The sequence below is a fragment of the Tupaia chinensis genome, unplaced genomic scaffold (genome assembly GCF_000334495.1).
Source record: "Tupaia chinensis unplaced genomic scaffold, TupChi_1.0 Scaffold000354_1, whole genome shotgun sequence".
Lineage (NCBI taxonomy): Eukaryota > Metazoa > Chordata > Mammalia > Scandentia > Tupaiidae > Tupaia > Tupaia belangeri.
The window spans coordinates 1,713,471-1,741,359 of NW_006159849.1; the positions used below are offsets into that span (position 1 = coordinate 1,713,471).

The 27,889-nt window shown below is 39.1% G+C and overlaps 1 protein-coding gene across 5 annotated transcripts in view; it reads left to right on the plus strand.

The window, feature by feature from the left end:
- The window catches only part of GLIS3 (GLIS family zinc finger 3), a 550,468-nt gene that overhangs the window by 140,056 nt on the left and 382,523 nt on the right, over window positions 1-27,889 (plus strand). For 4 of the 5 annotated variants that reach the window (XM_006152427.3, XM_006152430.3, XM_014589326.2 and 1 more), the window contains one exon: window positions 26,696-26,903. The exons of the other annotated variant lie outside the window; for it this stretch is intronic. In XM_006152427.3, coding sequence (XP_006152489.1) covers window positions 26,696-26,903 — 208 coding nt within the window. The remainder of the gene's footprint in view (window positions 1-26,695; window positions 26,904-27,889) is intronic. 5 annotated transcript variants of the gene reach the window in all.

Below are 27,889 nucleotides of genomic sequence, written 5' to 3' on the forward strand. Positions count from 1 at the left end.
TTTTTTTCTTTTGGAGAGATTTTCACTGTAGGGTGCGTGGGCTCGCCAGACAGACAGAGAGAGACATAGAGACAGAAAACGAGAAATCACCCCCCAGGGGGGATGGTCACGCCGCAATCCCTTCTCCTCCATTCTCCTCTCGGGATCTTGGGCACACACGCACACGCACCCGGCGTGAGTTTTAAGCCACCGGGTCCGGGACACGAACCGCGGTCGACTACGTGGGAGTCCAGTGACATAGCCATTACGCTAACTGCTGGTTCCCCGTCATGACTTTCTTGATAAAACTGTTTAGTTTTCTCACCCAGGTACATGTATCTATATTTATTTATATCTTCCAAAAAATGTCATTTTTCATATTACATGTGATCTAAGAAATTTTAATTTAAGAATTTTCTATTATATTTTGAAATTAATAATGGATAGTACATAAGCCACCCATTGTTTTTGTCAGATTTATTTTGTGTCTTGTTACTTATCAAATTTTCTTTTCATCTATGAATTCTATAGACAGAATTCTATAGACAGAATTCCTGAAATTTAATTTGGTAAAAAGACAAGAGAGTAAACTCAGTGTATACTCTGAAAGTGTTTGAGCTGAAAGGGACTTGAGAGATTATTTTTAATCCCTTGCTTCATTTGAGTGATAATAATCTGAGGCCTAGAGAAGTTAATTTACTTGCTTCATGTCAGTATATAGGAGCCTAAGTGGAAATACACACACACACACACACACACACACACACACACACACAGAATAATCTCTGGATAAAGGCAATGATAAGTCTCATAACTTACATAAAAATATAAAACTTATCACTGTATTTATGGGCCTTTGGGGCATTATAAAGTTGGGAATGAACAATGACATTAGACATTTTCTCTTTCATTTCCTCTCCCTACATTCTCTCTTGGCCACCTTACCTTGTGTTCTTCTAAGAACAAGAACCCTCTGTATCTCAATTGCTCCCAGTCATATCTGACTTCTATAAAGTTCTTCCTTTGGGCTCTGCCTTTATGAGGCTCACACATACTTTAAGATTGGATAGCATTGAAGGAAGCAGAGTTTTTCTCAGCTGCTGAAGTGACATCTAATAGGGAACAAACTGTGTGACTTTTGGTGGGTTAGGTGAGACATGGCGTTGGGAGGGCTTGAGGTTGTTTCTTCATGAAAGACCCATGTGAATTGGGCATCCCCTAAATACCTGTCAAATAGAATTGAATTTTATGTGATTTTTTTTTTCTTTCTAGTTATTTTCTTGAGAGATCTGTGGGTAAGCATTTGGCCTAAGGGGGATGGCGGTCTTAACCCAAAGTGCTTCTTTCTGTCACCTTCCAAAAGTTCTCCTTGCCTTGAAGCTTTCAGCCAGGGTTCCCCCTGCTGTGGAGGGTCTGAGCAGGTTTAACTAAGAGCAGATGATTCTCCCACTTAGTTACCAAGCAAGGCTTCCCTGTGCCACAGGGACTCCATCCAAACTCATTGACATAATGAAGAGCTTTTTCATTATTTCAGACTCCTGAAGGCAGAATTTTTGTTTAGAATAAAGACATAGTAAGATTCTAATGTGAAGGAATTCCCTCAGTGGATAGCTGCTCATTGGACAATTGTCCTGCAATTATTATTATGCCAGTAGAAATAAAAGCCTTATAACCTTACTTGCTGTTTATAAACTTCCTTTGTGATGGGTATCTTTTGCAAAAATGATGCTGTCAAGTTCGATACACTTAAGTTAGACTCCCTCCCACCCCCCCTTTTTAGTGAAGTATTTGCTTTTTCTGGGCAGTCTGCACATTGGTCCCTTGGCACATAAACTTTTGGCAGGTACAAGTTCTACTAAAACCTTTGGTTTATTCGTGGTTCCACAAAAAAAAAAAAAAAAAAAAAAAAAAAAAATGGTTCCAAAAAAAAAAAAAAAAAAAAAAAAAAAGAAAAGAAAAGAAAAGAAAAAGAATTTTAAGGAGACATGAGCAAACTTCCAATGAATCTCTTTTTAAAAATGTTGCAATTAAACAATCTACTTTTTCTTTTCTTCTGAAAATTCATACATTTGACTGATCTGAAAAAATGATGGATTTTATATTCTCTGAGCTCAAAGAAAAAAGTTAAAAAATAAAAGATAAATCTCGGGGGGCATTTTCAGATTCAATTTGTGGGTGAAATAGAATCAATCTGTAGGAACTGTTGTTAGTAGGGGATCTCTGTGTCCTTTTCATCCATGACCCCCTCCTCTGTCCTTACCCCTTTCTCCTCCAGTTCCTCATTTCTTCATGAATATTCCTATCCCAAACCCAGTGCTTGCTGTGTAGAAGGAGTCTACAATCTACCACCTTCAGTCTATTTTGAAAGCAAAAGACATTTTAACTGCTTCAGAGATATTTGCATCAGTAAGCACCATTTATAACTGATAGCTTAATAAAAGTAGTAGGATACAGAAGAAAGTAGGTTTAGTGAGATGCCCAAGTACTTGGACTTTTGTCCTAACTCTACCATTAACTATAGAGCTGTGTGGCTGCAAGAAAGTCACTTTACCTCTCTGAACTTGAGTTTTACCATATGAAAATAAGGAGGTTAGACATACAGTTTATAATATTCCTTTCGGCATATAAATCTGTTCATTCAAAGCATAGTAGGAGCAGGGACACATTAGAGAAACCCTTGAAATTGTCTCATCATCTATTCTGATTTAATAGTTTTTTGGATTATGAGAGATTGAAGGTTTTTAGGTGTGTTCTGCAGGTGGGAAGGGGAGTTAACATTTAATGAGCATCTGGTTTGCACCAGGCTTAGTGCTAGGTAGTTCATTACTGTGTATGATTTCACCTTGCTGGTTTAAATGACTTGGCCAAATTCACACAGCTTCATAGTTACAGACCAAACCTGGCCTCCTGGTCTTGTGACATTACTCTGCAATAGACTCCTCCTGCCTCTGTACCACTGACCTGCCATCCACACATCGACATTTTCCTTTTTCTTAGGTTAGTATTTTTATTGGATAATAAAAATAGGGAACAGTTGCTTGCTTTGGGACAGTAAGTGGCTGCTTAGATTTTGCTTGTAAGTCAGTGCAGTTTGCAAAATGAGGAAGGAATCTTGAGCTACTGAGGCAGAATTTTAGAAAAGATCCCCTTTGGGACCAGCAGATGGCATAATGGTCACATTGCTGGACTCCCACGTAGTTGACTATAGTTTGAGTCCAGGACCCAATTGCTTAAAAGTCATGCTGAGTGTGTGTAAGTGCCCAAAATCCTGAGAGGAGAATGGAGGAGACAGGATTGCGGCATGCCATCCCCCCTGTGTGTGTGTGTGTGTGTGTGTGTGTGTGTGTGTGTGTGTGATTCCTCGTTTTCTGTCTCTCTGTCTCTTTCTGTCTCTCTGATGAACACATATGTGCTATAGCAAAAATCTCTTCAAAAAAAAAAAAAGAAAAGAAAAGATCCCCTTTAAGCTTTATTTATATTATTTTAAGGTAAGTTGATTTCTAGTAGAAAGGACCCTATAAAATGTGAAGTCTGCATGGGAGGTTGCTCTATCAAGACATGTGCTATTTACTTCTTATTGTACCTGATAATTGTGTAGTTGTCTTTGTGCTCATCTGTGTGTATGTGTGTGTGTGTGTGTGTTTGTATTTGTGTGCAAGTGCATCATGTTCTTACACTCCTGCGTAATATCTTGATAAATTGACTGTACTCAAGACTTTGTCAAATGAATAATAAGTTAGTAAATCCCTTCTTCCCTAAGATTTAGATGGATGAGTATTTTCAGGTCTTGTTTCTAAATATCACCATCATTATCATCACATCCTCCTCAGTTTCCCAACAGCTTTTTTTTATTACCTTATTTTACTAGACATTATTTTGTGTTGAGATTTTCTTGATGTTTGTCGCACTTGCTGTTACCATGCATTTTACTGAATGAATGAACAAATGAACAAATGAATTTGATGCTACATACCAAAAATCCCTGCAAGTGAAAGGGGCTAAATAATAGAAATTTAACCACTACTGCAAAGGTTTTAGAGTAGTGTCATCTATTTATACCTGCAGGCCTGATATCATATATGGTACCTATACAGAATAAATCATTCTTGATAATTGCATATATATGAACCTCAAACAGCTGGAGGCTGTGGGCGAGGGTTTGTTCTAGTTTTGGGGAAAGACAATGGGTTTCCAGTTGTCCTGTGTCCTCTCCATTGAGGAGTATTTGTCCAGTTATGTGGAGGGTAGTGGTTGAGGGTATGAGCTCACAGACATCTGTGAGTGTTTTCTAAGTTGGAGTACCTGGGTTTGAATCTTACTTTTAGCAAGTTGCTATGTTTTCTGAATTTCAGGTTTCCTCCCCTGTGAAATGGGATGGTAATAATCAGGGTTGTTATGTGAACTCTAGATGAACTAGTCCAGTGTAGAGCCAGGCTCTTCCCTCTCACTAAGTAAGCCTTCTATTACTATTAGATCTCATTTTATTTTCAATGTATATGTAAGTCATTATCATTGTCATTATGAGTCGTAGCAGCAGTAGTGCAAGTGCAGTTGTAATCCTGTAAGTTTTTGGTGGAGAAATCTGATTCCCGTGTCCGTAGCTAAGTAACTTCTTCATCTCCTCTGTGATACTTAGGAACAGCTAAAGAAAGGGCAGAAGTGAGAGAGGTTTGTTATCCTGTTTCCATAGTGGGTTTCACGGAAAGGGTGAGAAGTCAAACAGTTTGGAAAAGACTGCATTGGTAGGAGGAGCTGGACATGCTGCAAAGTGTAGAATATGTTTGGTGGGAGTGAGAAAGGACAACAGGTTAGGAACGGTTTGGGGCAGCAGAAAAGAGGCAGTTTCAGCCATGCCACCCTCTCAGCAATCTGCCTATTTTATTTTATCACCTCTACCACCCACCATTTTAAATAAAATCCTATCCTCTGTTTAGCCTTCCCCACCTACCTATGGGAGGAGGCCCTGTACTTAAAACATGCTACAGTATGGTGTGAGCTTACCTGTTCATAGACATTCAGTGCATGTCCACCTTCCATAGTAGGCTGTGGCCTGGTGCTCTCGAAGTGGGGAGTAGGAGGGTGCAAGACAGATACGATACAGTCCCTGTCATCACCCACCTGCCAGTTAGAGGGGAAGAACAAGATGTAGGTGCATAAGGTACAGATGACTGATAACACCAAAGATGCTCAAGTGACATTACCTGGGAGTTTAGTAGAGGGATAAAGCACTGTAAACTTGGCATAGGAAGCAGGAATCTAGAAGATATGCTTCAAGGAAGAGACGGCATTTGAGCTGATCTTTGACAGTGGCATTGGGGGGTGGGGCGATAGTCAGGGACTCCGGGCTGCCTGGAGTATATGTATGAAGGGATTGTGGTGGAGGATCATGGCTGGAATCAAACCTCCTGTGAGTATAGCAAACCGATGTAGTCAGATCTCATCCAGAATCAGCGATAATTAGTAAGCATTTTCCTGAAGCTATTTTTGCTATAATAAGAAAATGGGGGGAGAGTTTAAGAGCTCAAGCATTCCCAAGGTTCCTGTTAAATGTTAACTCCTTTGTGTAGTTAACGACTAACTTACTCTTTCCTATGCAAAAGAAAAAAAGAGAGGAAGAAAACATAATGCGGCAGTAATCACCTCACTTTAAAAAACAAAAACAAAAATCCTGTTTTGCTCATGTGGTTGCTTATTTTCAAAGTAATACATATGTAGTTATTATAGAGTTATATGCAGACTTGAACAACAGACTGTAGACTTACCTTGGTGAATTCCCTAGATGTCTTCTGCAGGGTTCTCGGAGAGTTAGCTATTTTCGAACACATTCCTAGTTTAGCCATTAGAAAATTATGGGTTTTATTTGTATAAACTCAGCAGCTAAAATAGTGCTTCCAGAAAGGTGGATGAGCTCATCGCCGTCTGCTCTGACCCAGGCACGTTAATGACTTGCCCAGCATTGTTCAGGCGGCCAGCGCTGGCTGACTTCACCAGCAGTTCCACTTGAAGGGAGACATTGTTTCCTGGGCTGCATTTGTCAGATGCCTTCCTCTCAGCACACCAGCCTTTGCTGAATGTCCTAGCAGTCCCTGAATGTTCCTGCTGCCTGTACTTTATGAAACCACAGGGCAAGAAGCCCTGGAAATGTATGCAAAATACTCTGCCTGGTTGTCTGAGGCCCCGGCAAAGAGCAAGACATAAACACCTCTGTGTCCACACGTGTACACAAGCAGATACTGCACGTGGAAGCCCTGACGTGCAAGGGCTTCTCACTTCTAACACTTTAAGATGTCAGTGGCCAAGCGGCCTGGGAACATGAATAATTGAAGCATGAGGTGCTCTCGCTGAGGATTCTGGTCATTTTTCAGGAAGAATAATGGTAATGTATGGAATGGAGGGGCATGGAGGAAGGGACTAGGAATCGCAGAATTTGTATTTGCTGTAAGAAATTAAAATATAGCATGATGTTGAACTGTCAAAACTTCTTAGGATATTACCTGCATAATGTTCATTTTGGTGAAGGAATGACTGGCAGAAGGAGATTAATTGCAAGGGGCTTAACATTTTAAATGTCAGGTACTAGAGCAGAGTGTCTGGAAAACAAGAGGCAGATGGTGCAATGCCTTTAATTTGGGGTAAGATCTAATGTGTTTGACTTGGAATATGCTCTTGGGCTGACAGTCACCGTGGAGAAAGACTAGCAGTGTAGTACATTGGTTCTGGCCTGCTTTAAATGAGGAGCTCTTGCATTATGCGTCCCTCCCCGTGTTCACCGAGAGGACTGTTTTATTTTTAATACGAGGCTAATCCTTGGATTAAAGACATAAGACATGTTTTCTTTAGGTAGGAACCAGGTACATGAGGTGAACCTTATTCAGGGTTTTGTCCTTACTGGAGAAAACCCTTATTCACTGTTGAATGGATTGTAACTGCAGTTGCTAATTTAGAAATTCATTTGCCAGGTTCAAGTGACTTTGATAAGAATTTTATTCTTTTCAATCGTATGAATTTGTGAGCACATTCTTGGGAAGATTGCTGCTGGGTAGTGTTGCATGTCAGAGATGAGGGAAGTTTAGTTATTAACCCCAAATAGAGGGTAAAGAGGGGCAATAGGCAGCCTGTGGAATGAGGAAAGGGCCTGGCTGAAACGTTTCCAAAAGGTATTTTTGTTGTTTATGCTTGTTAATTATTAATATTAATTATTGATGAAAAACGGTTTTGAGTTACATGCCATACATTGTTGAGAAATAAATGATCACATTTCTTATCTGGAACTGTAGTAGATATTAAACTATGTCAAATAATCAATATTTATTAATTTTGTAAGATTTTTCCCCCTTCATTCAACACTGAAGACAAAAGACTATGAATTTCTGGCCTGTGAAGACTTTGTTTAGTGTTTTACTTTCCTTTCAGCTTTGGCTGGCTTCTAACCCTAAGTGAATATGCTAAGAACTGGATTTGACTAAATTAGGTCAATAGTTAAAAAGTATCTTTAGAAGAAAGTATGTATCTCATGTAAGACATGTAGATAGTCTATAAGTTTTGTACATTAAAATTGCTAAATTAGTTAATGGTATTGTGCTTTGTACTCTGATCATCTTAGTTTCTTGGAAATGAGCTTTTTTGGGAGATTCTATATTGTGTTATTTTTCATGTAGGTTTAAGTCAAGTATATTCTGTTTAAATTTCAGTGAGCAAGTAAGGTACATGATTGAAAATTGCTTTGGGGGTCAGAACTGACTGATGCAGGAGGGGGCTGAGGAGTAGAGAAAAAAAGAGAGAAAAGGAGAGAGAGTTTGAGGTTGGTGGTCCCTTGAACAAACTGGGAACTGGAATGATGTGGAGACTCGGTTGTGAAAGTCAGTGTTTATGCTTCTTAGGCATTTTAGGGCTTTTGAACATTTTTAGATTCATTTTAGTCTCATTCTTAAGGATCTTGTGCTGGGTTTCCTATGGGCTTTAATCATTTTTACATTCACTCTGTCATTCCAAGCAATTGGCATTTCTCTGTATCATAGCTGTTGTGTGCGGAGGTACCAGTCAGAGCATTAGGAATCTGAAGAGTTTTTTGGTTGTAGAAAATAACACACACTGTTGAACCACCTCTGGGATGAGCTTCCCAGTGCTGGGGTAGCCCCCGGAGGTACACTGTATCGGTGCACTTGCCCAGGGAGGGGGCAGGTTATAGTAGTGCCCTGGAAGCCTTATCTAAGGTGAGGAGGCTGATCCTAGACCAGTACCTTCTGTCATGTGAAAGACTTGCCCACTGACCTCATCCGTAGTCTGGTGCTTGATCAATAAGCAGTTGATTCACCTTTTTTCAGAGCCCCCATCTAAGATCACAGATTCTCAAGGGGATTTGGGAAAATCTGTCTTATCTTTGTCAAGGATGTGGCCAGTTAAGCCTTACATTCAATGTGTTTACATCATTTTGTAAAGAAAATTCTGCAATTGAGGAAAATGAAAGGACACATACTTTTTAAAGGGAATTGACAGCTATTGGTTTCTCTGGCGAGGATTACTGGTGAAGACAGTTAGGAAGAACAAGTAACTCTTGTAAGTGAACAACTTGTTCTTGCTTAAATATTTCCCAGAACAATTCTAAAGAAATATAATACAGGTAAATTTTGTATGGTCTCATTGTGAGTTATGTTTATGAGAAGCAAAAAATATTTTAAAAAATAAAAAATAGGATTAGATCCATAGAGGAGAAAAAAAAAATCTTTTTTATACCAGTGGCTTATGTTTTATATCTCATGAATTCTAACCATTTATAAAATTATCTGGGTTTTTTTTTGCCCCCAACTCATGGTTGATGCCTTTCTCCCTTTTCCCAGATAGAGACCTTTGAATTATTTTTATTCATAAGTGAAAAATGTGTTACAGCTTTATTTCCTTTTATTAATAGTTCCTTCTTGCCCTTAACCACATCTCTGACTTTTTGGCATGTAGAGTCCAATGAGCTCATGCTTAATCATGTATAAACAACCATCTAATTATATGGTTTTGAATTTTCATTTGACCGACTAAACAAAAATGACACAGAAATGAGAAACCTGACAACCTTCCTGTCTTTGGATACCTGGCCTTTCTCTCCCTCACTGTCTCTTCATGCATTTAGTAAAATGCATGTTATAACTTATCAAAAAAAATCAGTTTGCATTTGCCAAGTTTCTGAGGTAAAATTGTTCTTTTCAAGGCTACGTGTTAAAAAACAAGTCGGCTGAGCTGAATTATATGTCTTCTTTTGAAATTTCTCTTGGATTCTATTCTTTCTTCCTGTGGACTGAGGTGTCACTAGCATTCCTCCAGCTGCTGGTGTCGGGTGACAACATTCATGGGGCAAGATTTCTCAATCTTGGTCCCCTTACTTTCTCCCCCGAAAGGACAATAGCAATTATCGCAGTTGCTCTATTTTCCCACCCTCCCCAAACCACTCCAGCACATTTTTAAAAGAATGTAGTGGGGAAATCTTTCCAAACAAAGGTGTTCGCTGTGTTTCAACAGGAAGGAAGAAATCATCCATTCTCTTTTCTTTCTCACTGGCTTGATCCTATAATTCCACATGTGAGAAAAGAAATTCTTCTGAACATTTAGATAGTCTCACCATAGATAGCTCAGAATGCTTGATAGACGATGAAAGAAGAAAAGCTACCATAGAAAGGCAAATACCACGTGATCTCACTAATACAGACGTGGAGTCTAAGACAGTGAAACTCTTGGAAGCAAGGAGTCAAATGGTGGTTGCCAGGAACTGTGTGTATGGGTGGGGAGGCAGTTATGCGGGGTGAAAGAGCAAATCTCATGTACAGCATGAGGACTGTAGTTAATAATATTGTACTGTACACTTGAAATTTATTAAAGAGGTAGATTTTAAGTTCTTATTACACACACACACACACAGGCAACTATGTGAGGTTAGCTTGATGGTAGCAGTCATTTCACAAAGTATTCGTGTATCAAATCATCATGTTGTACAGCTTAAATTTACAGGGTTTTTTGGGGGGGTGTCAATTTTATCTCAAGATAGCTGGAGTTTAAAAGAATAAGAAAAGATACCTCTGCTTCTTGATTTTTTTTCCTGGGTATTTTACAAGATGAGTATTTCCGAGAGTAGATGTGGCTAACTGGTATTTAATAGCAGTAAAAGGGAAGAAAGGGAAGGAGATGTGAAATTTGGCCAAAGTGATTTATTTCCTCTCTAATCATTTAGCCTTAAAGCATAATTTGATTTCTTTGAAACGTGCCTTTTTTTAAGTACTTAGGTTTCATCTACTTAGATTTGGAAGCAAATTATATTGACTACTTTGAGAATTGAGAGGCAATATCATCTTTTTAAGATTAATGTCTAACAGTCTTTCTTATTGAAAATATTTTGGAGATACCTTCCTAATTTTTCTGCCCATTTTAAAGAGCTAATATTACCCAGTGACTTACAGGGATTTAGTGTAGTATTTTATTCCAAAATGTGGTTTTGTTTCAAGGTTCATGTTCCTCTTCTTTTGCAAGAAGATCAGAGTGAGACCTCTGGCTCTAGTTGTTATTTTTGTTTTGCTATGGAATGTGTGGAACATTAGACCAGAGGAGAGCAAATCTTGGTGGAGTTTTTAATTTGGTTCATCTGGAGCAGTCAAATGAGAAAGGAGTACTCTAACCACCAAGTGAAAGCCTCTGCATAATTGACCCTTTGAGAATTGGGACAGGATTTTAGTTCTCTTTCTCATTTATTTTGAAAGCCCTAGGAGCTTATGTTGCTTATGGTGTGTTAGTTATTCTCTTCTAGAATTTGTATATTATTCAGGAAACAAACTGTCAACTAGATAGCATTCGACTTTCTATTCACATTTATTCTCAGCTTTAACATTCAAATTCAGATAAGTAACTACTACTGCTTTTTAAAATAAGTATTATTTTAAGGCGAACATAAGCACAATTCTTAATTTAGATTTTCATACTGGCATCAATATGTATTATGATTGCTTTTTCATTTTGATGGGAAAGAATTTGGGTTGGAAGTGGGGCTCTTCCTCGTTGTTTGACCTGATTTCAGATATTATCAGTTCAGAGGTATTGCTGGTGACAGCGTCTAAATTAGCATCTACAGAATGTTGAGACATAACATTTGCATTTACTTTAATACTAACTCATGCTCCAGTCATGTGTACAGAGATGCTTGGATTACTCTAGGTCTCTTGGAAGTTCAAAAATAGCACTAAATTAAAGAAACAGAAGGAAACTTACATTATGTAGGCCCTAGCCAGATTGCCTATATGTTGAGATTTATGACAGAATTTTGTTTTTATGTTTTAGTAGTTTGGTTAAAGTTACATAATTTTGCACAGTGATACATTGCTTAACCATAAGGTCAATACTTGAGCCTTCCTATCTGTCCAGTTTTAAATGAATCTGTAGTGGATGTGACTTGCTGTAATGACTCATGGATACAAGAAATAGTTATTTAAATGATTTTCTTTAATTCAAGACAAATCAGACTCTAAAATTTCATCTGGCTGATTAATAGGAAATTTAATATCAGTCATTGTTGGTTGGGGTACTGTGCCAAGGTAAGACAATATCCCAGAGTCTTTGTACAGAACAGGACATTCCAAGAGCTTTTCTGGTTCTTGGTTTATCAGGTACTGCTGAGATGTCATTGACCAAGCCCGTATGGTGTTTAGAAGGCAGCTTCTCTGTGCATTGCTCGGATACAGGAGGCTTTGCTGGAGCTAAGAGCTCTAGGAAGGAAGATCTGGCCTTTGTTTTTGACATGCAGCCATACCTCCACATCTCTTGCCTTCCTTTAGGAGCTACCTTACTACTGAGGGAGCATCAAACTGCTGTTCTTTCTAGACTTCGGGCAGTCTCATCTCACTCTCACCTTTTCCTGTCTTCCTCTTAGCAGCATGCTCTTTTTTCCCAAAGTCTCAGTGGTGTTTAAAGCATCTGGCATAACCTCAGTGACTTTAATCTTCTATGCAGGATTAAAACAGAGGATGAATCCAAGCAGCATCTACTTTTAGCTCTGTTATAATAACCTCTCCTGAGACAAAGGAGAAAGGTACAAATATTAGGTAAATATTTTTGCATAGAAAAATACGTCATGACTTTCCTGATGATCCAATAATATCTCAATGTATTTTCTTGCCACCCAAGGTGATGAGTGGGATTTGGAGCATAGAGTCTACAATCTATAACCTGGAAGAGGAAGAGGTGTGTCTGGCTGCTGAGGTAGCTGAGCAGATCTGGGGGATTTGGGGAGAGAAGCTGGGTACTTTGCATTTTTTAGAAGTATAAACAAGTTAATTTTTAATGCAAAAGAATGTAATTTGCACAACCATATGCCTTTTCTCTGGATCTGATGCTTCTGGGCATACTACCTGGACTTTCAATGAAAGCCTATGCACAGTGTGGAACAGAAAAACTTAATGATAGAGTATGTATCTTTTGGACAATCCTAAAGTATTAATGTTGAGTTAAAATGATGGTAGCCTAGTAGCTTATGATGCTTGTGTGAACTGGGCCTTTTAGATACTAATAAATTATATGTAATATGAAACACTGGCTGGGATTTTTGCCTCTAAATCAACTCTCAGATATGAAAAAAAAAATTACTGTTGATTTATATGGAGTAACTTGGACCACAGTCCTTTCAGGTTGAGTGTATGTGTTTATGTGTATAGCAGGAGAGAGACTGGAGAGAGAGAGAATATCCTATGTCCTTAGGCCAGGACCTGTCAACATTTTTGTCTACCAGGGACCACTTCCCTTCTTGAACTTTATGATTTACATATATTTAAGAGGGAACTTCTCAGCTTCATTTATGGACTTGCGTTATACTTAACTTATGAATTATCCTCAAAGTCATATATTTTTTATCCATTTATACATGTATTTGTTGAGAACCTACTCTCTAACAAGAGTTTCAGTGATTGTTCTCTACCATGAGAGGCCTCACCAAATGGCAACTTTGTCATTTCTCATCCAGTCACTACATTTGGTTGGCTTGCAGGAGAAAAGCAGTTTAAGAGTTACATGACTTTGATTTATCGAGAAGGGTTTGAAATCCTTACTGCTTAAAGGTACTCGAGTAGCCCTCTCTCATGTGTTTTCTTTATAAGATCGTTTGGAGTTGTTCTATTTCCTCTGCTTTCTTTTGCCTGACCTGGTCCAGGCCTCATCACTTCAGTCTAAGATCATGGCAACATCTTCTTCCAAGATTGCTTTCCTGCCTTTACACTTTGCTCAGCTTTTGTAGAAATAGTTAGACAGTCCCTTTATAATCTCAACATTTCACACCCAAGCTTAAAAACCTACTGTAGCTCTTTTAGGAGGACCTGACCTTGGAGGTCATGTGCAATCTAATAACACTTTAGCAAGAACATGAATGCCTGAGGCTCACGGATTACATACTGTGTGCTGGACGCTACTCTAAGCACTTCACATACATTGACTTAATACTACTCTAGACAGCCTTATGAAGGTGGGAACCGTTATCATCCTCATTTTCAAGAGTTTAAGAAATGCATCCAAGATCACGTGACTGGTAAGTGAAGCTGTTCTGGCACTAGCATCTCATTCTTTACTACTTCCCCTATGCTGCTGCCTCTGTGAACTGTCTCAGCACATTCCCCTCACTTCACGTTGACCAAACCACTCTTTGTCCTTCCTCCTCCACTCCAGCCATTGAAAGGCTCTGATCAAGTCTCACCTTTTCCACTATGCTCCCTCCAGTTTATACAGATCATTTTCTTGTTCAAACTCTTTTTATATTTAGTGTTAAGGAAACTCGGTTTAAGACTAAGTGTTGCCTATCTTAGTTAAAACTCTCTTCAATTAGTCAAAAGCTCTTTGACCAAGACCTAGTCTGATGGCCGAGGACATTGTTAGTATAAGAGTTCCAAGCCTATGTTCAACAAATATGTCCTGCTTGTGATTTTGGGAACTGAGGCTATTTTCCACATTAAAGTTTGCTTCCTTCCATATTTCTTCTTTTTCCTCCTTATAATTATGGAAGTCTTCTTTTTTCTAGAGTAAGTCTACTAATAATGATTCAACCTTCATGTATTTTTCACAGGTTAATACACTGGATAAGCTTTGGTTTAAGCCTATTAACTTAGATTATGAGCAAGGAATGTCTGGGTCATCTATGTTTCCACATTCCCTAGTGAATATGCTATAGCACAGAGCAGGGATACAGTAGACCTGATTGGTGCATAATAAATTATAAAGTTGTGCCTGTACTGGTACTTCAGTTTTTCAGAGTAATGGTTTGCTTATTTAACAAATACATCCATTCTCTTCCCATGGGATTGTTAGAAAATTTGTCGAGGGAAAAGCAGTAAAATGTGCTTACATTTCCTCTTTGGTTTTCTAGGCTAATTGTTGGTGAACTTTATTTAACACTTTTGCTATAACTAAGTCTCTATGGAGCAGAGCAGCTTTCAGTTAACTTGGCAAATCATTACAAGAGGGAACAGAAGGGTCAGCATAAGCACTCTCTACTAATTAGTTGATAATTGATGTACAATAGCTGACTGATAGGACTTTAGAATATAAACTCTGGGAATATTGTTTAATTTATCTTTCCATCTTTATGAGGCTTGGAGCTATGTATTCTTTTTTCTCTTCTTCTTTTTTTTAAGTTTGTTATAGGGGGTGTGCATCCACCAGAGAGAAGGAGAGGGAGGGAGGGAGGGAGCTGTGTATTCTTAACATCTTATTGGGCGAGCAGTGGGGAAGAAGAAGATTAAGGCTCCATGCACACAGAAATCCAGGGCACAGAGTGATACAGAAAGTAATATATCTTTTAATCTCTCAGGTATACGTGTGATTTTGTTTAATATAGGGATAAAGAGAAATGAGTAATGCTGGTGATTCCATACCTTGTGGACAACATTCCTGAATCCTGACTCAGTTTGGAAGAGTGTTGATATGAAAGTTATATTCTTTGAGAGATAAACATGGGAGATTCAAACCAAACTCCTGAGGGCAAGATGGGTGGTGAGAGCTTGCGTGATTCTAGGGACTCTCCTTAGGTTTGGATTTGACCTATTTATTGGCTCACTTTGGAAAGGAGTCATGGGTAGACTTTCTACAACCCCATCTTCATGTAAAACTTGTTTTCCTAATCTTTATTTAACCAGTTATAAAACCCTCAGTCTTAGGAACCAGCTGGTGGCATGGTAGTTAAGGTGCTGGACTCTTCCACAGAGCTGACCATGTTTTGAGTTCCAGACCTGGTGGCTTGCCTTCTCACTTTCTGTCTGTCTCTGTCTCTCTCTGGTCAAATTAAAATAAATGAATGAATAAATAAATAATACTTTAAAAAAATCCTCAGTCTCACTCCCACTCTCACTTGCTTTCGTAAATGTTACTTTCTGATTTTGTCATTTAGCACCTGTAGTCTTGGCACCGCTTGTCCACCTTCTAGCCCATACCTCTTGTCTTTATTCCATCTCAGCAAGATTGGTCCCAGTGAACTCTACTTCCTGTAGGGTGCACCATTACAAGGTCTCCGATATATGTCAACTGACTCAATTATACTAGGATGATCCAGTTCAGTTGGTTTGGGGTAGAGCTTAGGAATTTACTTTTTTGAAAAGTGTCACTGGTGTTGCCCATATGCATCTAGCTTTGAAGCCATTGGGGGATGCATTATGTCCAGGTTTTAAATCAGGTCCTCTGGGTTGGCTGAGTCAACCCTCTCAGCTCTGTCTCCTCCCTTTCTCCTGGTCAGAGCTCTTGCAGACAACTGCGACTCCTCCCCATCTCTCCAGGGCACACTTGCTACTTTCCTTCTGTTGCCACATCCACACTTCACTGTTTCCTTCTCTTTCACCTGTTCATTCTTCCTCCATGTTTTAGCTTACTGTCTTCAGAAGTATGTTCCTTAGAATACCAGTCTTGGGTAAGTCCCTAGGGGAAAAAACGAACTCACTAAACAAATGGATTTTACATATTATGTGTTCCTTTGGGAAATGTATTATATACATTTGCATTATTTTTAGAGGAATGTTTGCCATAGGGGACATGTGCTTGCCAGAAAGACAGAAACAGAGACAGACAGAAAGCAAGAAATCACCCCACAAGAGGGATGGCCACACTGCAATCCCTTCTCCTCCATTCCTCCTCTCAGATCCTGGGCATGCATACAATGCACCTGTCATGATTCTTTATTTGTTTAAAAAAGAATTATTTTATTTATCTTTATTTATTTTAATTTGACCAGAAAGGGCCAGAGTGAGAGAGAGAGGGACAGTGAGAGAACAAGATGCCAGGTCTGGGACTCTAACTGTGGTCGGCCATGTGGGAGTTCAGCACCCTTAACCACCACGCCACCTGCCAGCCCCATGCCTGGCATGAGTTTTAAGTCACCAGGTTGGGGACTCTCACTGTGGTCGACCACATGGGAGTGCAACGACCTAACCATTGTGCAATCTGTTGGTCCCACGTTTACATTTTTTTTTCTTTTTTTGGAGAGGTTTTTGCTATAGGGTGCGTGCACTCGCCAGACAGACAGAGAGAGACAGAGAGACAGAAAGCGAGAAATTACCCCCCGGGGGGATGGCCACGCTGCAATCCCTTCTCCTCCATTCTCCTCTCGAGATCTTGGGCACGCACGCACATGCGCCCGGCGTGAGTTTTAAGCCACCGGCTCTGGGACTTGAACCACGGTCGACTATGTGGGAGTCCAGCGACATAGCCATTATGCTAACTGCTGGTCCCCCATGTTTACATTTTTAAAGGCTCTGAGAAGAGTTATAATAATGAGATAACTTTAACTTTGTTACATTAGGATTTTCCCCATGTTTTCTGACCATGGACATCAATGTGAATCTGTCTGATTTATCATTCAGCACCTTTGGAACATCATGAAGAACTCTAGGAAATACTTTGTGGTTAATATTCTTCTTCTTCAATGAATTATCTGGTGCATGAGGAATGCTTCCTCTTCTGAACTTCTGTTTTGTGATTGAGTTTCATGCTTGATCCTGTACAGTAGTAACATTATGTGCGTGCCCCTATGTGAGTATGTCTTATCTCTTTGGAGACTGTAAGCTCCATGGAGGTAGGATTCTTTTGGGTCATCTGAAAAGTCACGATGTATTGGGAACCAGCAGTTGGCGTGATGGCTGTGTCGCTGGACTCCCACGTAGTCGACCGCAGTTCGCGTCCCGGACCCGGTGGCTTAAAACTCACACCGGGCGCGTGTGCGTGCGTGCCCAGGATCCCGAGAGGAGAATGGAGGAGAAGGGATTGTGGCGTGACCATCCCCCCTGGGGGGTGATTTCTCACTTTCTGTCTCTAATGTCTCTCTCTGTCTGTCTGGTGAGCGCACGCGCCCTATAGTGAAAATCTCTCAAAAAAAAAAAAAAAAAAAAAGGTCACGATGTATTTTTAAAATTTTCTATACCAAAATGTGTCATGACTTTTCCAGTGACCCAGCATATCTAACATTCCTTCTCTCCTATTGCCTGTGTACAGTTTTGAGCATTTGTAACATTTGCCAAATTGAAATGATTTTCTCCTGGATGTAGAAGCCGGTTATTTCATTCTGATTCTCATCCTTTGGTGTTCTGAGCCATTTACTCATGTCTTACTGTATTTCAAAGAAACACTACACACACATACATATTCATTGCATTGTTGCTACTGTAAAATTTACTGAGCAGTAAAATATTACATGTTTGACAAAACATTACAAAATAAGCCCAGTATGTTTGGTATGCAGGGACTTCTTATTTCTAGTGCTAGCGAGGAGTACAATTGAAAGCTGAAAGAGTCTGGTGACCTGTGCTCTTATAGCCTCTTTGATCTGATTTTGTATAAGGGGTGGGGGTAGGAAAGGGTACTTGTCCCTTTCTCTGGTGAAAAGCATATATATTTTCAAAGTTCTCTTGTATACTTGATGCTTATCCCATTTGAGAGCAGAGGAAGGACTGGGATTAATATGCTGACTTGTCCAAGATTTTGTACCTTATTACTAAAGAGTATGTATGTTTTATGATACCATAAAATGAATATGTACATTCTGATGCTAGATGTATTATTTCTGTATTAGACACATTATTCTTCATCAAAATAGGCTTATTCTTTTTTTTTTTGGAGAGATTTTCGCTATAGGGTGCGTGCGCTCGCCAGACAGACAGAGAGAGAGACATAGAGACAGAAAGCGAGAAATCACCCCCCAGAGGGGATGGTCACGCCGCAATCACTTCTCCTCCATTCTCCTCTTGGGATCTTGGGCACGCATGCACACACGCCCGGTGTGAGTTTTAAGCCACCGCGTCCGGGACACGAACCACGGTCGACTACATGGGGAGTCCAGCGACATAACCATTACGCTAACTGCTGGTTCCCAAAACAGGCTTATTCTTAAGACTTCTATTAAAATAGGGGGCCATGTATGTCTAAGTCTTATTGCTTTTAGAATTATACTAAACAGGGACCAGCAGGTGGTGTAGTAGTTAAGACACTGAACTCCCACATGGCCAACCAAAGTTCGAGTCCTGGACCTGGTAGCCTGAAAATCACCCCAGGCCCGTGCGTCTGCATGCCCAAAATCCCAGGAGAAGAACTGAGAAGGGATTGTGATGTGGCCAACCCCTTTGGGGGGATATCTTACTTTCTGACTATCTGTTTCTGTCTCTCTCACTCTGGCAAGCACATGGGCCATATGGCAAAAAATCTGAAGGAAAAAAAAAAGAATTATACATATTCATGATTGTATATGGAAGGAAACAAATTCAGCTGTTAAGAGTTGATTGTCTTAAGGGAGTGATATTGAAGAGGGGTGGAAATATGAGCTTTTTATTTACATACCTCTGCATTATTTTTTAGTTATTTAAAGTTTCTTTATTTCTTCATGAGCGAGAGAGACAGAGAAATAGAGAGATTGACACCCTCAACATGGATTTTAATGCCTTGACTCACCTCCAGCTTCAGGCAGCAATAGATCATGGGCCTGTGTGCACCCCGCATATTCAGGGAGGTCTTCAGACATGAACCTGGAGCCTTCTAATGTGTGTCAGCCTCACAGAGTCTTGCGTTGCCACTGTAGTACCATCTAGCCTGCCCCATACTTCTGCATTTATTTGGTCTCTTAAAACACAGACACACAGGTGCCAGCAGGTGGTGTGGTGCATGGGGTGCAGGACTCCCACTTGGCCGTCTGTGGTTTATGTACTTGACCTGGTAGCCTGAAAATCACCCCAGGCGCCTGTGTGTGCATACCCAGAATCCCAGGAGGAGAATGCAGGTGAAGGAATTGTAGCATGGCTCTCCCCTCTGAGGAGTGATTTCTCACTTTCCCTCTTACTATCTCTCTCTGGTGCGCATGGGTGCCCTGTGGCAAAAACACTAAAACACACACACAAGGAGACCTATTATTTTGAAATTTAAAATACCAATAAAAGTAATCTAAATCTCAGTAATCTCGCTCGTCCATTCTAGTCGGTGCTAATAGACCTTATAAATGAAATGTACAGGCCATAGCTGCTAACATAGTAATTTGGGGTTTACAACAGAAACTACAATAGATAGGTGTTTCTTCCACAGCCAAAATATCCTTTTTTTTTTCCCTGATAGAGGATATTTTGGAAGGCATAGCTTTGTGTGAGAGTCCAGTGGACCTGCTGACTGGAGCAGAAGCAGGTTGTGTTACTCACTCCAGGGCAACTCTGCCAGGATGAGCCTCCTACATAAAGATTATTCCATGATTAGAACTCTTGTCTCTCCGTGGGTAAGCTTAGCCCTGAGAAGAAAACGAGATGAGCCTATTGAACTACTCATCCCATTGATTCTTCCTAATTTGCCAGAGAAAGGCCAGGTGTGTGCTGAGAGACGATTCCTCTCCTTACAAGTGAAGAACTAGAAAGAAATGTCTGCATCATTTTGCATAAGTAAGTTAGATCATTGTTCTCCTATTATGGCTCAATTTGCATTATCGACAAAATAGATCTGTGTCATAATGATGACAATAGCAGGAACAAGAACTATGGCCACCTTCTTTTCAGCAGGCACTTCATATGTGCTGGTTTTCACTAAGTCATGAAGCAACTATTTTGGAAGTGTACTATTATTTGTCATCTAGGGACAGAGAAAATGAGCCTGAGAGGTAAAATTAACTTGCTGAGTGACTGTTCTACCTGTAAGTACCTATAAGTTGTCTATAGAAGCCAGTCCTGTTTTCCCATGGGAGAAGCAAAATATTTTCCAATATTATTTGAGATTTACTTACTTTTAAGAGATGTATAAGACTCATATTTTATACTAGGTATTGATTTGAGTTTATAAACGGAAGACTTGCCAGTTAAGGATATTTTGGTGGTTACAAGTAGAGGTCATGGAAACATTTCAACCTCAAAGTTGCAAAAACTTCATGATCTAAACTGACTTTCAACTCTACCTCAATTTGTGGTCACCAGGAAAGGAGGACTTTGCTTATATAAAATAGATTTTCACAATAAAAGGATGTGATTGAGAGGTTGTTTTTTTTTGTTTGTTTGTTTGTTTGTTTTTTTTTTTTTAAAGTCCTTCTGGTCTTTCTTGCCAAGTTTGAAATTATTATTTTTTTCTGTTTTGTAGTAAAATGCTCTTGAGATACTTGGCTAGTCATTGACACCTTAGTCTGAAATAATTAGTTTCTTCTAAAACAATCAGATAAGAGAAAGATAAAATGTAGATGAGAGGGAAGAGAGCAACGGAAAGCCTACAGCCCATCCAGGGAGGACACATCTACTGTGTGTGTGTGTGTGTGTGTGTGTGTGTGTGAATAAGTCTTGGTCAGAGAGGCATCAACATATAGTCCCTCATCATTTAGAAGAAAAGAGGCACTAGAAACAATATCATAAAGGTAACAGAGAAAAATTATTTGATAAAATATAATATTAATTATATATAATATACATTTATATATATAAAATACATATATGTATATTATACATATGTGTATATATGTATTTATATTGTACATATAAATAAATATAATATCTAATATATAATAATATCTAATATATACTCATATATTATATATATATTAGAACTTCTGATACTTCAATAATTGAATAAGACAACTGCTAGTACTAATCCCATTTTAGAGAGCAAAGCACTGGGGCACAGAAAGCTTAAGTGATTTGCCCAAGCCACACTGCTAGTCAGTGGTAGAGCAAGGAGGCAAACGCATGCTCTTAACTAGGTGCTATGTGCTTTCAACCTCTCACTTTTCTTCCTGCAGCTTTTCCACTTTTCTGTCTGTCTTCGTTGCCCTGGAATTTAGTGATTTACTAACCCATTCTTGAAGATCCACCTAGCCATCTCAAAAATCTTTCTTTGCAATGTGTGATCCTGGATTGGAAAACAATTGCTCTAAAGAGTATTAATAACTTAAATAAACATGTTTAGTATCAGTGCCAAAAGTCTTGGATCTGGTGATTATATTATGGTGGTATATTTAGGGATGAAGGACATTACATCTATAACTTGTTCTCAAATGATTTAAAATTCACTCCTAGTAACAATAGTAACTTCACACAGACAGACCATAAGATGAAGACAGAGCTCATTGTACCATTCTTGGAACTTTTCGGTAGCTTTTAAAAGTTTTAAAGGAAAAGGCTGTGATAAAACCCTAATGCTTAGAGGTGGTGACACCTATATTAGTGTGTGTGTGTGTGTGTGTGTGTGTGTGTGTGTTTGTGTGTCTGTGTATAATCACTTTTGACCTATTAAAAATATTTTGGGGGCCAGCACATGGTATGGTGGTTAAGGCACTGGATTCCCATATGGCTGACCATGGTTTGAGTCCTGGATCCAGTGACTTGAAAATCATGCTGGGCATGCGTGCATGCATGCCAAAAGTCCTGAGAGGAGAATGGAGGAGAAGGGGTTGCAGTGTGGCCAACCCCTCTTGGGAGATGATTTCTCACTTTCCTTCTCTCTATCTCCAGCAAGTACATGTGCCCCCTGGCAAAATTCGATAAGAATGGTCGGTTGGTGTGTGTCTTCACAGTCAGATTGTGGGCACCATGGGGGACCCTCATCCTGCTTACCATTGTCCCCATGGGCTGCATGGCTCATGGTCAACATTTGACAAGTGTGACAAGTGTTGACTGTATGAACAATAACAACCAAATTCCCTTCGGTCCCTTCTCCCCATTTCATCTCTGTTCCCCCATATCTGCATTAGTTTTCAAAGAACCGGTGGATAAACATCAATAGTTCTGAAGGACGCAGCCTCAGTGGTGATAATTAAAACATAATCAATTATTTGACTTCGAGAGAACTGTTTCAGCTAATGAAGATATTAATTAAAAACATGTTCCTACTAAGATGACCCCTTGGTTCAGAAATGTGGAAATGTGAAATGTTTGCGCTCCCCACCAGCACATGGCTTTTGGCTAGAATGTACATGGTACTCAGAATGCTGTCCCTTCGGATCCTTATTTGAGCAGTAAACACATTTTTAAAACACATAATGTAGTCTCTAAAAATAAGCGGTATTTGAAAATGAAAACCAGTGCACAAGTAGTTGGCACATCTGGTAGTCAGAAAAGTTGTACAGTTTGTTTTCAGGGAATGACAAGCCAAGGAACATTCAGACTTGGCCAATTGAAAACTTTTCTTCTATCTGTGATGACACCTGGTTTTAAAAAAATTGGCTCTGGGCTCAAAGCAGAAAGAACATTGGAAATGAGTACAGAATTAAACAGCATCATTTACTATTCTGTTTTGTACCAGGAATGATAAAAAAAAATTAAATTTTTTTTTTAGTTTAAGAAAGAAAATGGAGTAAAAGAAGACCATTATAAGCATCTAACAATACTAGTAACAGTAACAAAACAGCAGCTAACATCTATTTAGTACCTACTATGTGCTGGGTGGTCAGCGTGCTGAGTGTGTTTTTTTTCTCTCACTAAATTCTTTGTCATTTCGTTTTAGATATATATATATATATATATATACACACACACACACACACACATTCAATCACTGTATATCATTACAGCATAGAAATTAATTTTCCTAGCATGGATACAGTGTATACTAGTCCAGTCAAAGATATTACCATACATGTTGTCATCAGAGGTAATTTTCCATTTTTGTGTCCCTTAACTATTTTGCTTCAGTGTGCTGAGTGTATTGTTAATACTAGACACACGATAATCTTATGAGGCGGTTTTAATTTTAATTCCTATTTTGCAGATGAGAAGACATAGGTATAAAGATGAGGTAAACAACTATTTTGGGCCTGAGCCGTGAAACTAGCAGATCCCTGGCAGGCTGTCTCTAGAGCCTACACTCCAAAGAGTTGTAGGAATCTGAGTAGTCTGGAGATGTTTTACATTTGGCGTCATGGAAAAAATTAGATGATTGCATTGAGTACAGTGGCTCTTGGTCTACCTGTTGTTTGCCTCCGCTTGCAAGATAGATGATGCCACTTTCTAGAACATTCTCATAGCTGCACTACAAACATTGACTCTTCCCATGAAATTTGCCATCTGTGATACCTGTCAGAAGTTGTCACCCTTCTGTGGTTAGATGAGGTTGAAGTTGACCAGTAAATTTGGGAGTAGAAGGTGATATAGTAGAAAATGGTGGAGACATTGGAGAGAGAAGGATTAATGTTTCTTTTTTACAAAGCAAGAAAATAACATGAATGTATGAGTCCAAGGTAGAGGGTTACACAGGCAGTCTTGCCCAGTGTAAAATTCTTCCCCAGAAATATGGATTTATAATTACTACTCCCACAGGCCTCGTCTTCCAGTCAGACCTAGTTAGCAATACTGTCGAGAAGCATTAAAGGATTGGCTTAGAGTTTTTGGCTTTTCTAAATGGAACTGTATTTCAAAAAATGATATCCATGAGAATATCAGTGGAAATAATTTCTCAGCATTTAATATTTACTTATAATGATCTCTCATTTTTTACTTATTCATTCTTAACATTATTGGATAGACTGTATTGTGTACTATATACCAGGCCCTGGAGTAGGTGCTAAGGAAGCAGAGATGCCTCAAACAAGGACTTTTTCTTTAAAAATCAATGGTTTAGGGACCAGCAGATGGTGTTATGGTTATGTCACTGGACTCCCATGTTGTTGACTGCAGTTTGAGTCCTGGACCTGGTGGCTTAAACTCATGCTGGGCAAGTATGCGTATGTGCCCAAGATCCTGAGAGGAGAATGAGGAGAAGGGATTGTGGCATGACCAACCCCAGGCGGGGGAAACACCCCTTGGGGGGTTGTGGGGGGTGTAGGGTGATTTCTCACTTCCTCTCTCTCTCTCTCTCTCTGTTTTTCTGGTGAGTGCATGTGCCCTGTAGCAAAAACAAAACCAAACCAAACCAAAAAAAACTCTCAGGAAAAAATAATCAATGGCTTATAAAAGACGAGAGGATGATAGGCATGTAAATAGTTCATTTCCCTGAAGTGTTGTAGGTGCTGAGGAAGGTGTGTTCTGGGAGACTGTGGGGGAATGAAAAGAAAAATTGGTCAGATCTACCCAGTTGGCGGTGGGAGAGAGGGTTCCTCGAGGAGGTGTCCTTTTGAACTGAAGCCTTAAAGATGCAAAGGCATTCACTAGGTAGATAAGATAGGGTAAGGGAATTCTAGATAGAGAAAAGATCATGAACAAGACAAGTGTTAAAATGCATTTTTCAGCCATCGCATTGGTATTTATCAGTTCTAAGGTATGCCTGTTTTCACATCGCAGCATCTCTGAAATCTGGACACCATGCACTAGTTTAACTGGCAGCTCATGTTCTTACTGGTACATAGGATAATGGTACCTTCTACAGTATAGGCCATTTTAGATTTAATATACTTTACCATCAAGTAAGTAGTGGTTCTTGAGTATTCAGTTCTAGCTGCTAATATGTGTTCTTTTTAGGAGTAGATAGATATTAATATCTTTTTATTGAAGAGGAATCAGGAGTGAAATGACTGAATTCCTTAGAAGATGTGACATTCAGTTTGACAGACTACTTGACATCTGATGTTGCTTTTAATAGCAATGACTGGTAGCAATGGAACCTAGGGAGAGAATTCGGTGTCTTGTACACTGGACTCGGTTATGAACCATCACACTGCCTTTTTCCCAGGTAAAAAGTGAGTTTGAAAGTAAATGCATGTAGCTTATTGTAATTTGTCAAAATATTAAATATATGATACATTACATAGAAATATGTCTACTACTCTTGATATCAAGTTGAAACCCTGATGGTTTGATGTTTTATGAGTTATAAAAATAGTATCTAGCTTATCTTTCAAGGCACAAGAATATGGATCAGCTATAAGCTACAATTATTTCATGTATCTGAAATAAATTAAAGAATTTTCTGTTGGAGATAGTGATCTTGGAAAGTATCCAAGGAAGAATCTAAGCAGTACAGAATCTAAGCTTAAGCACATGGGTGTCATGAAAATACTCCAGTAGAATTGATTTCTGCTTTCTCATTAAATCCCTGTGTGACCTTGGGCAAGTCAAATAGCACTTGGAATTTAGATTTCTAGATGACTGGACCAGAGCAGGGTTCCTACCAGCCATCTTGAGATGTGACTGCATTGCTCCAGTATTTTCTTTGTGCTTTGGTCTGGGGGCTCATGGAAGAGAATGTTAGAAAAGAAGACAACTACTGATGTAACTTATGGGAAAACAGAATAGAAAGCCATGCCCCCAGGGCTAAGGAAAGGTAAGGCAACAGCTTTCCACCTATTTTGATTTAAAATATGTTAGTGAAGAAGATGGAAAGTTAGATGAGAAAAATTTTGAGACTGACTTTTATTTAACTTGTTAAAAACTGAGATCTTATTTATGTTTATGTGCTAGAAATGGGAATGGTATGCATGAGAGTTGACTGGGTAGTTGGCAAAAAAGTATTTGATAAAGTATATCCATGTAAAAGGAATGTCTAGAATGATTCAGCTATTATTATTTTTTATAAATGAGACATGGCAGTGTTTGCTTTTTTCCTCTTTGCTTTTCACTTTTCCATAATGACACAGATTCTTGTGATTTTCTCCTTTTTTTTTTTTTTTTCTTTCCCCTTTGGGTAGGTACTGAATTAATTGGCAAATTGTTGCTAATGAAAATGAAAAATCTATGTCGAATTTGGTTACTATGCAGCTTTTCAAATGAGAGTTTTGCTTATGGGTCTCTGATCCTGATATTTTTTAACTGGGTGTAAGTGTAATGACAATGTTTTGGGATAAAAAGGAAAAATCAAGATTAGAGAGAAACAACCAGACTATTTCCTCTTAAAGAGTTTTTTGGAAATCCAGATTCGGAATGGATTAAACCAGTTAATTAGGTTTTTTTCCTGCAGTATCCACTTTCCTTTCTTGGTGATTTAAGATATTAGCTATTCTAGGATAAAACTTGGTTTGATACAGGTAATCCCATATACTTATCACCTTAAACAATTAGATAGGAATATTATAAAAGATGATTCTTCATATAACTGGGCGCTACATGGAACGAGTAAAATTTAAGCACATTTTATGTGAATGGTTATTATGGAAGGGTTTCTCTTGTAGCATTATGGCACTTTTATTGGAATTAGAGAAAGCTTTTTGGTATCACCAATATTTTAAAAAAAAAAAAAAAACAGTCTAAGGACTGTCTCTAAAGATGGGCCCTGATATAAGTGTGCACATATGTGTATTTACTGATTTCTGCTATAAGGGACATGAAACTTAACCTGATTCATTTGTTTTTAGGGGCTCTTGGCTTTGGGCCTCAGTGCAAGTCGTTTGGAAAAGGCAGCTGCAACAATCTAGTGGTCACCAGCAGTCCCATGATGGTTCAGCGACTGGGACCCATTTCACCTCCAGCAAGCCAGGTCTCCACAGCATGCAACCAGATCAGTCCTAGCTTACAGAGGGCAATGAATGCAGCCAACCTGAATATACCTCCTTCAGATACCAGGTCTCAAGTTACTTTTTTTTTTACCTCCTTCTTTATGGTATAATCACACCCACAAGTGTTTTCCCTTCCTTCCTGAACACACTCATGTGCACATGCACACACATACACACACACACACATATGCACAATAGCAATCTCAAGCAAGTCTTAAAATTTGAACCTCATAGAAGAGTTGTTGAAAAACAAAGTATGTGCCATAATGTCATCTTAATCAGGAGGAATGGTTTAATCCCTGAAGTTTCATGGTGTGTGTAAAGTCAATATTCAGTTTGAGATTTGAGAGCCTCAATAATTGAAGCCCCCAAAGTGTGTAAATTTGTCTATTCCATGAAGTAAGTCATGTTGTTAGCCTAGCAAACCGAGATGTTCCAGCTACACCTATCTTATCTGCTAGGTTTTCATTGCATGTGTCGTAGAGTCTCCAGGTTGATTTATAATCTGTTTAGTCTATCTAGCCATCAACCCATCTAACCAAGTATTTATTAAGTACTTACTGTCTGATTAATACAATAGTTGAAGTTTAGGGAGATAGTGGAGAGAATAAAGGTAGAGACCATGAATTTCAAGGCTCCATGATCTATCTCAGAAGACATACTTTCATGTGAGAGTTTCAGTACAGTATCAGAGTGGGTGCTCTAATGAGTAGGTACAATAAATGCTATGTATCTATCTCAGTGGAAGAGAATTGAACAGAAAAGGGAAGTTGCCCCTTCAGACAAAATTTTATCTCTCAAGGTAGATATTAGAGGGAGGAATATAACCAAAATAGTGTACAATGTTTAAGGTCTTTTTCTCTCTGTTTGAAGTAAAGTATTTCATCTTCTAAAAGTTACCTTCTTGGAAAAGCCCACTCTAAAGTGTTTGCCTCTTAGTCCTGGTTCTGATTTTACAAAGGAATTCACTTTCTGGGGCTCCACCTCCTGCTCTTGGGGGCTGTTGCCCACTAAGTTACCCTGTGGTTCTGAGAGCCTGTTTCTTCTTTCTGT